This window comes from Heloderma suspectum, chromosome 4 (assembly GCF_057233095.1).
Source record: "Heloderma suspectum isolate Gila_16-S chromosome 4, 16-S_ref, whole genome shotgun sequence".
Lineage (NCBI taxonomy): Eukaryota > Metazoa > Chordata > Lepidosauria > Squamata > Helodermatidae > Heloderma > Heloderma suspectum.
This window is the reverse complement of record NC_139461.1, coordinates 111,834,580-111,848,967: the sequence shown is the minus strand read 5'-3', so window position 1 is coordinate 111,848,967 and position 14,388 is coordinate 111,834,580. Positions and strand designations below refer to the sequence as shown.

General features: G+C 44.5%; 1 protein-coding gene across 23 annotated transcripts in view; it reads right to left on the bottom strand.

The window, feature by feature from the left end:
- RREB1 (ras responsive element binding protein 1) overlaps window positions 1-14,388 on the bottom strand; it is a 161,992-nt gene that overhangs the window by 33,264 nt on the left and 114,340 nt on the right. For all 23 annotated transcript variants that reach the window (XM_084850374.1, XM_084850378.1, XM_084850376.1 and 20 more), the window contains 2 exons: window positions 11,588-11,732; window positions 9,841-9,977 (listed from right to left, as the gene is read on the bottom strand). In XM_084850374.1, coding sequence (XP_084706500.1) covers window positions 9,841-9,977; window positions 11,588-11,732 — 282 coding nt within the window. The remainder of the gene's footprint in view (window positions 1-9,840; window positions 9,978-11,587; window positions 11,733-14,388) is intronic.

The following is a 14,388-nucleotide window of genomic DNA, read 5'->3' as shown; positions in this document are numbered from 1 at the left end:
AGCCAACCCTTTTATGTGATGTGACTATGCCATAAAGCTGAATCATGTGGGTAGAAACTTTATGCATTCCTAGAACACGGACGCAATCACAAAGGTAGCAGGAACCACTTCACCCTAGGCCAGCCTTCCCCCTGAACTGGTGCCCTCCAGATGTTTTGGACTACAACCGACCACTAGCCATGCTGGCTGGGGATAATGGGAGTTGTAGTCCAACACGTCCGGAAGGCACCAAGTTGGGGAAGGCTGTTCTAGGTGGATATAAAGGGGACTTAGGGTGCAATCCTATGCATGTTTAGACAGAAAAAAGTCCTACAACTCCAAGCATGCCCCAGTCATGTAATACTTTTTTCTGTCTAAACAGGCATAGGATTGTGCCCTTTGGTGTTTGATAGTAACACTGGGAGAAGAACCATGTGGACAATCTTTGGTGAACGGATGGGTCTCCTCCACAGCAAGTGGAGGTGATGGTGGCAATGGTGACAACACCGAAAGCTTGTTCACTGGACAAGGATGAACCATCACTGCACTTGTGCTTGCCTCCCTTCCTTTCCAGTGATAAAAAGTTAAACAGTCGCAGTGCAAGGGTGGGGAACCTTTTGTAGCCCAAGGGCCAAACTGGCTCTGAGCAAACACATCAAGGGCTGCAGACATGGATGGGGCCATGTCCCAAAGTGGGTGGGGCCAGCCTACTGCTGGCTGACGTGATTGCCCAGACTCCATTCTCTCTTTTTGTCTGTCTGTCTGTCTGTCTGTCTGTCTCTCTCTCTCACACACACACACACACAGAGTAGTGATTCCAGTGCAATGTAGATAACTGCAAGGTTCAAAGCCACAGACAAAATGTACAGGCAGGAATCACACAGAAGGTATCTCAGAATTATGAAGCATAATGAAAATATGAAACACACCACAAGGCCAGAAAGTATTCTGAGTAACGCTCAACACCTGTTGTCACAACTGCAGATGGAAGCAAGAACCAGAGGAAGAAGTTGTCACCCAGAACCATTTGAAGCAGCCTCTATCAACCAGAGACACTTGATTTCAACACACCACTCCTCCCAAGAACTCCCAGCTACTCTCTGGCACCTTGTTTCTAAATCTCTCCACAAAGACGATGGGGGTCACTGTAAGTGCACTCCCGGGGCCCAAGAGATGGAGCTGTAGGTCTTTGGGCTCTTAAGGTCTCCTGGGTTTACAAACCTTGCTTGGGCTTGTCAAAAGTTTGCAATATGCACACCGTAATGAGTAAAGAGCTGTAAAACCATGGACCTAGCCTATGAAAGCTGGCAAGGGGTTGAGGAAATATTAACAAAATCTCATTTTTTAGCTACTGATTTCAATCACTGGTACTGCAGGGAGGGAGCACACCATCTCCCAATTAAAAAGAGCTCTCACATTCACAGCAATGCCCAGGCAACTCAAGGAGAAGTGAACACAAACTCACTGGTGGTAAATAAATCCACTATGTTACAAGTCCACAATGTTTTTTGTGTGTTTCTTTTAACTACAGCTCTTTACTCATTACAGTGTGCAGTGTTTTCCCCACATATGTCAATGTCAGTTATTTGTGGGGTAAAAGGGGGGATAAAATGGTAGCCACTGAAGAGGGTTGCTAAGCGAAACCCCCGGCAGCCAGAGGGGGGAGGGGACTTCCCGCCATTATCTTAAGTCACCTGAAGGCGGAGGTAGGGGTGCTGCAACTAGCACCTTACAAACACAGAGCCGCTGAGTGGAGAGTCACCCCGATGTCAGCACTGGGTGTGACCCTCCACAGCAACCATGCCCTTGCACAATGCTGGCTGCAGGGCTGGGGTGGGGGGAGATTTCGAAGGGGGGAATGGTAGAGGGGGAAGGTTTAATCCTCCCCTTCAGGTGCCAGTGGCCCTGATCCAGAGTAAAGAAATAAATAAAAGCATTATCCTTGGGGACATGCTATGCAATTAACGTAACGTGTACTTTGACCCTAACAGCCGGTGAAGTACTTTTGACTGGTGGAACTTCAGAGCGTGAGGACATTCAGCCTGTTAACATTCAGCACTAATACTGTCTTTTCTAGGGGGGGAAGATCAGCGAACTGCAGTCATGGCCAGCATAGCTGACCTAGGAGTTTGACATAGTTGGGCACCTGCTGAGGGCCCACACTCCAGCAGGAGGGCCACTGACAAGAGCCCCTGCAACCCGCTTGTTCACCTGCCCCTCACTCTGGTCCAGACAAGGGAGGTGGAGAGAAAGGGGAGCAGTAGATGACACTGCCTGCTTGCTCACTGGCTCTCTACCTGGCAAGCCAGCAGGTGGTAGCAATAATGAGGAAGAGGAACAGCTGGTGACAATGGTGGTGAACAGGTAGACTCACTGAGGGAGGGGGCCCACTGAGGGCATCCTGCCCCCCCCAAACCTGGACCCCGCATTGACTGTCGTCCTAGCTATAATAAAGGCTAAAAAAAAACAAACCTCCTTTTATTTATGGCAAGGCTCCCTTTAGCTTTTAGGTTTAAGTTCTCTTTGTCCTATTACTACTAGCAGTAATTGTGAAAAGTGCATAACAAAAGTGATTTAAGCACTGAAGAAAGTAGCTTCTTTTCTTTCTTTTTTTGAGGTATTTTTTTTGCTTTGGTTTGATGTCTTCTGAATGAGTATTATTTAAAGGAAAGAAGCCGGACATGTCAATTGAAAAAGCTTTTGGAACATATGGTAATACTTTGCGCATGACGAGGTTAAAGAAAAAGGAAAGAAAAAAGGAAAGAAAAGCTTGCAATCTAACAAGAATACCCCACACAGACTGTCAAGTCAAATACGGATGGGGTGGTTATATAAAGCAGAGATTGAAGCTGACAGAGAGATTTAAGCAGAATGGCTAACAGGAGTGGCAGCGATGATGTACTCATAAGGCAGTTTTCTAGCTGTTCCTGGGGGACAGTCTGATTTGGAGATGATACCTAACATTTGATAGCCTTCTATTATTTTATCAATACCAACACCAAGTTGTTTAAATCTTTGCAGATGGAAAGGCACAGCATCCTTTAGTTATGTGAGAGCACAACCTGCAGTTCTTCAGTAACAGTGTGTGTGAGAGAAAGGTGGGGTGGGGTGGAAATCAAGCTGTCCTACAACCTTCAAAATATGATCCATTCAGAATTGCACCATAATATGTTCATATCACAGCCAATGTGGTGTAGTGGGCTGAGACTCAGGATATCTACGTTCTAGTCTCCACTCGGCCATGAAGCTCACTGGGTGACTTTGCGCCAGTCTCTGATTCAGCTAACCTACTTCACAGAGTTGTTGTGAGGATAAAATGGAGAGGAGGACTATGTAAACGGCCTTGAGTTCCTTGCAAGAGGAAAAAAGGAGGGATATACACGTAATAAATAATAAACATGTGCACAAAAAGGATGAGCGTGCACCCGCGCACGTACGCACACACACCATTCCTTTGCACTATGTTTGAGGTGACATTTCGTAATCGTATATAGGGTTAGATTTGAGGGTGTATAACTACCTCAAATCTGTGGTATGTGTAACACCATCAAAGTGCTGGGTCAAGGGGTGTTTGTGCACTCCAGAACTTCTTATAGTTTTCCACTGGTGAAAGGAAGGCATTCTGTATATGCAGAAAGATACTTCTTTATAAAACAACAACAGGTCATAGAAGAGGCGTGACTACAAGTGCACAGGAGCAGTGCTAAATGGCTGTCATTAAAGGAGGGGTAGGGATACCAGACAGATTATTTTCCACTTTACATCACTCAGTCCAACCCAGATTAAGCACTTTTAGGTTATATTGATTTTTAATGGATGTGTTTATGCATATAGTTAGCTGTCTCACACTGAAACCAAAAGCAACATAGAAATGCTTATCTTTGACTGGGACACTGTGCATCCAATGTTAGTTAGCTCTAGCCTGCATATAGGACACCGGCATTAGGCCTAGGATATCTTTCTAAAAAAATAAATCACACAGGTGTTAGCTACTAGAAGAAAAGGCTCTTAAAAGGACTAATCGAAAATGAGGCTTAACCATTAACAGCAAAACAGAACTGAAGTAGGGGAACAGAGTGGTCATTACACAAATTATTTTCTTAACCTTAAAAAAAAAAGGGGAGCCCCTTTTCTTGCAAAAAAGAATGAAATTCACTTCAAGGAGGGGAAAGAGGCATGGCTGTTGGGGGTTTTTCATAGCTATACAGCAGCTTTGAAATAAGAAGCACTAGTTAGCACTTTAAAGCAAAAGACTTATTCCCTGTTGAAAGGATTTCATTGTTCACCCTTGTTAAAATGTGCACTGGTTTATGTCCCTGTTAACACCAGCCTGCTTGCCACATTGCTCTCGTCTTCGGACAAAACCCTCCTCTGTCTCCACACACACACACAGGGCTCTGAGAAATGGTCTGAAACAGCTGCACGAATCCCCAGAGTTACCAGGGAGCAAAGTGATGGAGCGGGGTATTATTACTTTTATATCCCACCTTGATATGGGATATCAAGGAGCTCAAGATGGCACACATGGTCCTTCCCCTTTGCGTAAGAGAACCCTGTGAGGTCGGTTAGGCTGAGAGAGAGCAACTGGCCCAAGGTCACCCAGTGAGTTTAATGATGGATGGGGGGGTTGAACCTGGCCCCACCACTATGCTACACTGGCTCTCTCAATACACCAGTCAATACTGCTGTGATGTCAGAGAAACAAGCCAAAGGAGAAAGTCTGGCCCATAGGTAACTGGACAAGGAGACAGTTATTCATCAGCTTAATTATGAGACTGAACCACCGCTAAACATTTATTTCCTACCAAATAATAAACACTTATTCCATACCACTTAGTCCTAGCACGAACCTACCTGTACACTAAGTTCATCATCTAAGGCCCTCCTCCAAATGCCTTCTCTGAGGGAGGCTCGGAAGGTGGCAAGAAGGGAAGGCCTTCTCGGTGGTGGCCCCTCAATTCTCCCTGATGAGGCCCACCTGTCACCAACATTGTTATTTTTTTGCCACTAGGTTAAGACCTTTCTCTTCTCTCAGGCATTTGGCAGCAGTCAGGTCTTGAATTTTTCTTATTGTTGATTGTTCACAATTGTTTTAGATATGTGTGTGTGTCTGTGTGTGCTGTCCATTTATATGTTTGTATGTAAATAGTTTTTACACTTTGTATAATGTATTTTTAATGGTTTTTAATCTCTGAAACACTAAGAGAGCTTCAGCTATTGGATGGTATAGAAATACAATCAATGAAATGAAAAGAACACTGTGTTGCTGTACAGAAGTGATGCAATTCCTCATCCTACCTAACACCCTCCTCTATTAAAGCGGGGGGAGGGGGGAATCCTGCAGAGTAGATTAGGCTGCAAAACAGCAAGCTCCAGTGACCTTCATGGCTGAGCAGAGATTTGAACATGAGATTCCCATATAGACTTTCAACTTTGTTTAAAGGGCAGTCTCAGGAGCAGTCTTCCCTAACCTGGTGCCCTCCAGATGTGTTGGACTGCAATGCCCATCATTCCCAGCTGGCATGGCCAAGCTAGTTGGGAATGATGAAAGTTGCAGTCCAACACATCTGGGGGGCACCAGGTTAGGGAAGACTGATCTCAAGAGGAAGGGTTGGATGATGGTCAAGAAGAAGCCTGATGAATAAAGCAAGAGACGCTGTCACAGGAGGAGACCAAGCAAGCTTTCGAATAAGTGGTCTTGTGCAGTACGGATGGAGCAAGAGGAAGTCTAAAAAGAGACAGGGAGGCAAGAGGTCAGTATTTGGTAATGTAGCAATGAACAGTAAGCACTGATAATGACGCGAACGAACATCAAGTCCCACTCCACAGAGTCATGTGTTCATAAAACATTTATGTACCAATTCAGACTACGCTAGCCAGAGTTTGTCCCTGCCTGTCCTTGTAGTCACACTCAATGAGTCCTTTGGCCCCTCTCACATTTGATAGTGAAACCAATCCTTGGCACCAAATTATTCTTCCAACACAAAACCTGAGGGAGGCAGGATGGGATGAGATGATCCCTCACCACACTTACTGCCAACCTCAACAGTGGAAGGATGTCTTGTCTGCACGCATAGCTTCACATTCCTTTTCTAGTCTCAAAACTCAACTAGACATTCAACACCACATGACATGCTATATGTGTGTGTGTTCTCTCATGCTCTACATACTATCCAGCTGCCCAATCCTACATCACAATGCCACAGCCATTGAGACACCATGACCGCTTACTTCAGAGTAAGGCCCACTGAACACTGCAGGACTTACTTCCAAGTAAACATACCTAGAACTATCCTGTAAGTCCCCTGTGATCAAGATTCTGAAGGTTCTTCTCTTCTACTCACTATTGGCAGAACTGGAGCAAATGATGGCTCAAAATCCAATTTTGTTCTCTGCAAAATAGCACAAGGAAGGCATTTTCATAAACCCTTCTAAAAACCTAGCCTACCATAAGGGTTCTACCCTTTTGTTTCCAGCAAGCAACTATCTTCCCCTGCTCAGCTAGGTAATCATCAGTCTCACCCAAGCAACCTCTATTACTATTTTTGCTCTGTAACACCTGAAGAGGTGTATGCATCTGAGAACACTGGTCACTTTACTTGCTCTGAATGCACTTCCAGTCAGCATTGCAATGAAGACCGCCTCCAAAACAGAAAGTACCCAATTAAAGAAATACGGGGGGGGGGGGGGGATTTGCAGTAGCAAGTTTTATTGTAGTGTAATTACTGCCTTGCCCTCCAGATGCGTTGGACTACATGTTCCATCATCCCATTCAGCATGGCCCTCCCATCGTCCCCAGCCAGCATGGCAGGAGTTATAGTTCAACTCACTGGAAGGAGACAGACTGGGGGAGGCTAGTTTAGGCACTGCAATGGTTCACTTCTAGAAGCAAATTTTGCTAGGGTATGTGGACTAGCAACATTAGAATGGGAAGAATTCAACGTTCTCCCCCAAACATATGGATTGTGGGGGAATCAGCACTCTGAATTAGTGTACTTGTCAAGACCATAGTGCTGCAACACATTCAACAAGGTTAACTTCTGAAAGCGACCTTACTCTCTTGGAAAACTGGAGCAGAAAACTACAGAAGACTAATGGGAAAAAAATCCATTAACATTTCCAAGTTTCTCACAGTTTGAGTAAGGACGTGCATGTAGTTCTCACTACAAAAACATCTTATCTTCCTTTTGGCAATGCTCAACATTTTCACTGAGGGCTCCAGCAATTGTTGAGCTTTTCATGCTCAGTGTACCAACATTAATTTTGAGGAGGATCGATGTTTAGCACTCCAACAAAGAAGATGCGGCATTATCTTCAATTTGTGACACATGATGCTCTTAAGGTCACCCGGTTTGCTGAACATGCTGCTAAAATTAGAAAAGATTTTGTAGATACCAACCTCTTAAACTGCAAGGGAGACAAGCTCAGTTCATATAACATGGGCCAGACTATTTGTAATGCTGCTTGGTTGATATACACTTTCATCTGATTGCATTTGCAGTATTGCATCGGCTTCAGCCATACAATAACAATCAACTGATTTTAAGTTCATGCCATGTCAACATGGTTTTATCCTCCAATGTACCTCAGTCCCTATATATAAAGCTCTTGAAATTCTTGAAGTCCACTCCAAACATCAGATTAAGTAGGATTTATTTTGTCTATAAAAACTCAACCAACTGCCACAGTACGAAAACTAACATTTCAAGGGCCACGGAAGCTCACCGCTACCACTGAAAGCAAATTTCACACATCACACAGCAGAAAATTTGTACAGACTGGATAGAGTGCTGGACATAGATCAAGAAGACCCACATTCAACCCCCCCGCAACCCATGAGGCATACTAGAGGACCTTGGGCCAAACACTACTTCTCAGGCTAATCTACCTCAGAAGGTTGCTGTGAGGATACATGGTGTGTGTATGAGACAGAGACAGACAGACAGAGGAGAATCATGGTAGGTTGGGCCTTTGGAGAAAAAGCAGGATAAAAATGTAATGTAAACGTTAAATGTAACAACACTCTTCTCCTCAGAACACCCTTTCCTGAGAATCTGGCTGTACTGCTCCTGAAGCTGTCGAGTGCTTTGAGAAAGAACACAATATTTATTGGCTCAACAGGAACAGCAAGCCACATGGGGGTGGGGGCGAGGGAGCTTCCAGAGAAGAAATGCAGTTGGCTGTGTGGCATCTCCCAGCTCTGCTAGCTCTGCTAATTATATCGGCACTCCTATATAAAGGGCACCGAAATAGCTGGAGCCCCACTGGCTGGGGCTGGGCTGCAGGGAAAACTGCTGTCTTCAAAATAATCCAAGCAGGAGGGGAGCCAGCATGAAAAGGGCAGGGTTGCGCCACCTCCCAGAGATGATAGTGGTCTCAGAGAAGACACCAGCGATATGGCCTTGCTCTACCTAGCTAATGCAGCTAATTGGGGTGTGTTGCTGAGTTCAATAGGATGAGAGGCTAAACCTGAAGAGTTAATTCCATGGTAAGGGCCTCAGGGCTCCAGACAATTGTCAATGTAACAAAGGGGCCTATTATTCTGCCCCCTACAGGAGAGCTGTCCTTGCCATAATTATCAGACAAAGATGCATAATTTAAGCGCTTTACAGCATCAAAAGAGACTGCCCACAAAAACAAGGGAGTCTCTCACCTAATCGATGGATTAAGCATGTGTTTATTCTTCAGTGAGTAAACAGAGGAGGTGCCCAAGCCTCCAGATTTTGCATTTAAAAAGATAATACTGCTCTCACACCAAGGTAATACCAGACTTTCTTTTTCTTTTCTTTTTTACTGTGGCCTGAGATTTAAGTTGCTAAGTTGACAATAGCAGAACAGGGTAAGAGCCAAGTCTGTCATTTACAGCCTCTCTTTATACAGAGCCAAAGATAAGGAGACCAGCGGCTCACCAGGTCATATTGATTTACAGAACCATTTCTTATGTGCATGAAGACCAAGAGCGTGGGCTGGAAAATATTCTGCAAAACCTTACATATGCTAAAAGTAAATTACCATGTACTTGCTCAGGCCCAAAACCTTGGATTTAATAGAAGTAACTGCCTGCACAAATAGTTCCCTGATAAAAAAAGTATCCCAGAAACACAACTACATTTCAAGTTGGCAATCCATACAGAGAGGATCAATGGGTGCATCTCAATTTATAAATCTGCACTGAATCTCAGAACATATGCTCTTCAGGAAAAGATGTCCTCAGGCAGAAAGGAGACCTCTCATGCATCTTAAAAGTATTGTATAAGCTAAGCCATACGACCCCACAACTATGAGAAGGGACCCTATGGATTTTGCAAAGGAAGGGCATGTGCTACTCAGTCCCATTTATTTCAATCATGTAGAGGGCAGGGGGGACACTGAACTGAAGGTGGCTTACCTAAGGCCACTTAGGGCACAGTCCTATGCATGTTTAGACAGAAAAAAGTTCTACAACTACCCAGCCAGCCAACATGGCTGGTTGGGGCATGCTGGGAGTTGCAGGACTTTTTCCTTTCTAAACATGCACAGGATTGTGCCCTTTGTGAGTTTCACAGAGACTTCACAACTGAAAGATCATATAATACAAGCATCAGCAATATACCTGAAATAGGAAATTATGAGATCTAACGTACACGTACACACACACACACACACACACACACACACAAAATGTAACACAAATAAACCAAATTTACTCAAAAGCATGTCCCACTGAATTCAAATAGGACTTAAATCTGCTGTGCATAACGGGCTGCATCCAACACTAGTCTAACTTAAGTCCCATTCATTTCAATGGGTCTATTCTAAGTAGGATCAATGGGTCTATTCTAACTTTGGACATTATCCAACATCTCCAGCACTATTTCTTACCTCAGTGAGGTATCTGGGTGTGCCTCCATGTGGGTTTCCAGCCCATATTTGCAAGAAAATTCTTTGAAACACACTGGACAACGATAAACTTCCTCAGCTTTCTTCTCAGCTTCTCCAGTTTGCAGTTCCTCCACAACCTGTGTGGTGGTAGAAGGGAAAATTCTCACATGCAAGCGAAAATTCAAGCAACAGGCTCAGATAGATAGCAAATGTCACCCTGAAATTGTTTCAGTGGCTCATGACTTTCCTACAGACAACTAAACAGGGCTTGCACCACATCGATCAATAAGAATCAGTCCACATTAACCAGGCATGCCTTTGTAAGTATGGCTGCAGCATTCTCTTCCAAATAAAAAAAAACCTCACAGAACTAAGGAATGTGAAAGTTGCCTGAAACAAAACTACCCAATTTTAACTAAACTCTGTAGGCTTCTTTTGTACACTGACCTTTCCGTTCCCCTCTTTGCTCTATGTGGTACTCCCTATCACACAGAATATGAACATATGAATATGGCTGCTAGGTGATATTCCTTCATCAAAGCGGCAGTGCCAAAGCTTTTGGGCAAGGTTATCTGAGTAGGAGTCATTGCCAACCACTAAACCCCAAGGGATTCTGAGGGAAAGAATAATGGAAGTGTTCCAACTATCAACATATCTGTAGAGAACAAACAAAAATGCAGAATACAAAGAAGTTTCTCCCAAGTTGGTTTCTTGGTATGAAAGACCTTCCTCTTTCCCACTGTTTATTACAGGCCAGCCATTGCAGATTTGAGGGTATGCATGCGCTATGCAACTTGCACCTGCTGCATCTGTCTACACCAGCCTTCCCCAATCAGGTGCCCTACAGATGTGTTGGAAATGCAGCTGGCCATGCCGGCTGAGACTGGTGGGAGTTGCGATCTAACACATCTGGAGGTTGGGGGAGGCTGGTCTACACTGTACTACACATCTGCCAGAAATCATAGGAACATAGGAAGCTGCTTTATACCAAGTCAGACCATTTGTCCATCTAGGCCAATATTGTCAGCAATGAATGGCAGGTGTTCTCCAGGGTTTCAGGCAGGACTCCTTCCTAGCCCTACCTGGAGATGCTGGGGATTGAACCTGGAACCTTCTGCAAGCAAAGCATGTACTCTACCACTGAGCTATGGTCCCTTCCCAACGATTGGCTCAAGGTCACCTAGAGCACTTCAAGGCTAAGTGGGGATTTGAATTGGATCTCCCTGGATCTCCTTGGATCTCCATGGTCATAGGCCCGCACGTTAACCACTGCACTACACATCATTTGTACTGGCAACACATGGGAATCTGCACACGTACAGTGTAATCCAATGTCATGCTGCTGGAAACTGCACCATATTGAAGAGGAACAAAACCACCTTGCCTCCCTTTCCTGTGAATTCCTGAGTGGAAGTTGCCCATTACACAAGCCCTTTGTCCAACACACTGCAACTTCTTAAAGCAAATGTGTACATGCCTCCTCCCTGCGCCACTGTACACTCTGCAGCATGCCTCGTTTCTGGAACATCAACCTGGCAAACTGAATCCTATCATACTTATTCTCATGACCCCTCCCCCTTCTCTTCCCTTCCATTTCCATGTGATGAACTGCATTTCTAATATCTAATTTAAAGCCTAACTTTCTCCGAAATCACCCCAAGGTAATAAATAAAAAGATTAAAGGGAGAAGCATGCAGGGGGAGAGTGCAACCCCAAGGATTCTTTTGCTGAATGTTTCCTCAAGTACCTTTTTTGCTGGACTCTGCTCTTCCTTGTCTGCTTCGGTTTCTTGACTGAGTTTTCGTTTGGTGGACAACCGCCTGCGTTTCAGCGGGGAGGCAGGTGTTGTACTCGTAGTGCTGTTTGGATCCTTCTCATGGATTTTCATGTGTCTAAAGTCATGTGGAAAAGAGTGACGGGGAGGGAAAAAAGAGAGCAATCCATTCGTCATAGATTCTGAACTGAAAGGAAGTTTTAATGAAGGCTACAGCTGAAAACCCCTTCATGGATCACTGCCTTGTTGTGGCGAAGGGGCTTGCGTAACTCAGTGAAGCCATAAGCTATGCCGTGCAGGGCCATCCAAGATGGACAGGTCATGGCAGAGAGTTCTGACAAAATGTGGTCCACTGGAGAAGGAAATGGCAACCCACTCCAGTATTCTTGCCAAGAAAACCCCATGGAACGTATCACAACGCTAAAAGAGATGACACCGGAAGATGAGACCCTCAGGTTGGAAGGTGTCCAATATACTACTGGGGAAGAGCAGAAGGTATTTCCAAGTAGTGCCAGAAAGAGTGAAGTGGCTGGGCCAAAGCCGAAAGGACACTCAGCTGCGGATGTGTCTGGTGGTGAAAAGAAAATCCGATGCTGTAAAGAACAATATTGTTTCGGAACCTGGAATGTAAGATCAATGAATCAAGGTAAGCTGGAGGTGGTCAAACATGAGATGGCAAGATTGAACATCGACATCTTGGGAATCAGCGAACTAAAATGGACAGGTATGGGCGAATTCAGGTGACCATTATATCTACTACTGTGGGCAAGAATCCCTTAGAAGAAATGGAGTAGCACTCATAGTCAACAAAAGGGTGGGAAAAGCAGTACTGGGGTACAATCTTAAAAATGATAGAATGATCTCAGTACGAATCCAAGGCAAACCATTCAACATCACAGTAATTCAAGTCTATGCCCCAACCACTGATGCCGAAGAAGCTGAGGTTGATGGGTTCTGTGAAGACCTACAACACCTTCTAGAACTAACACCAAAAAAAGATGTCCTCTTCATCATAGGGGATTGGAATGCTAAAGTAGGAAGTCAAGAAATCACCGGGATAACAGGCAGGCATGGCCTTGGTGTACAAAATGAAGCAGGACAAAGGCTAATAGAGTTTTGCCAAGAGAACACGCTGATCATAGCAAACACTCTTTTCCAACAGCACAAGAGGCGACTCTACACATGGACATCACCAGATGGTCAATATCGAAATCAGATTGATTATGTCCTTTGCAGTCAAAGATGGAGAAGCTCTATACAGTCAGTAAAAACAGGACCTGGAGCTGACTGTGGCTCAGATCATGAGCTGCTTCTTGCAAAATTTCAGCTTAAATTGAAGAACGTCGGGAAAACCACTAAACCATTCAGGTATGTCCTAAATCATATCCCTTATGAATATACAGTGGAGGTGAGGAATAGATTTAAGGGATTAGACCTGATAGACAGAGTGCCTGAGGAACTATGGATGGAGGTCCACAACACTGTTCAGGGGGCAGCAACAAAATCCATGCCAAAGAAAAAGAAATGCAAGAAAGCAAAGTGGCTGTCTGATGAGGCTTTACAAGTAGCTCACGAAAGAAGGGAAGCGAAAAGCAAGGGAGAAAGGGGAAGATATATCCAACTGAATGCAGAGTTCCAGAGAATAGCAAGGAGAGACAAGAAGGCCTTCTTAAATGAACAATGCAAAGAAATAGAGGAAAACAACAGAATGGGAAAGACTAGAGATCTCTTCAAGAAAATCGGAGATCTCAATGGAATGTTTTGTGCAAAGACGGGCATGATAAAGGACAAAGAAGGCAGGGACCTAACAGAAGCAGATGAGATTAAGAAGAGGTGGAAAGAATACACAGAAGAACTATACAGGAAAGATCTGAATGTCCCTGATAGCCATGAGAGTGCGGTCACTGAACTTGAGCCGGACATCCTCGAGACTGAATTCAAGTGGGCCTTAGGAAGCATTAGTAACAACAAAGCTAGCGGAGATGACAGTATTCCAGCTGAGCTATTTAAAATCCTAAAAGATGATGCTGTTAAAGTGCTGCATTCAATATGCCAACAAATTCGGAACACTCAACAATGGCCGCAAGACTGGAAAAGGTCAGTTTACATTCCAATTCCAAAGAAGGGCAACACCAAAGAGTGTTCAAACTACCGCACAATTGCGCTCATTTCACATGCCAGCAAGGCGATGCTCAAAATCCTACAAGCTAGGCTTCAGCAGTATGTGAACCGAGAACTACCAGAAGTACAAGCTGGGTTTCAAAGAGGCAGAGGAACTAGAGATCAAATCACCAACATTCGCTGGATCATGGAGAAAGCAAGAGAATTCCAGAAAAACGTATATTTCTGCTTCATTGACTACGCTAAAGCCTTTGATCGTGTGGATCACAACAAATTGTGGCAAATTCTTAAAGTGATGGGAGTACCAGACCACCTTACCTGTCTCCTGAGAAACCTGTACGAGGGTCAAGAAGCAACAGTAAGAACCAGACATGGAACAACCGAGTGGTTCAAAATTGGGAAAGGAGTACGACAAGGCTGCATATTGTCACCCTGCTTATTTAACTTATATGCAGAGTACATCATGAGAAATGCCGGGTTGGATGAATCACAGGTCGGAATTAAGATTGCCGGGAGAATTATCAACAACCTCAGATACGCAGACGATACCACCCTAATGGCAGAAAGCGAAGAGGATCTCAAGAGCCTCTTGTTGAGGGTAAAAGAGGAGAGTGCAAAAGCTGGTTTGAAACTCAACATTAAAAAAACTAAGA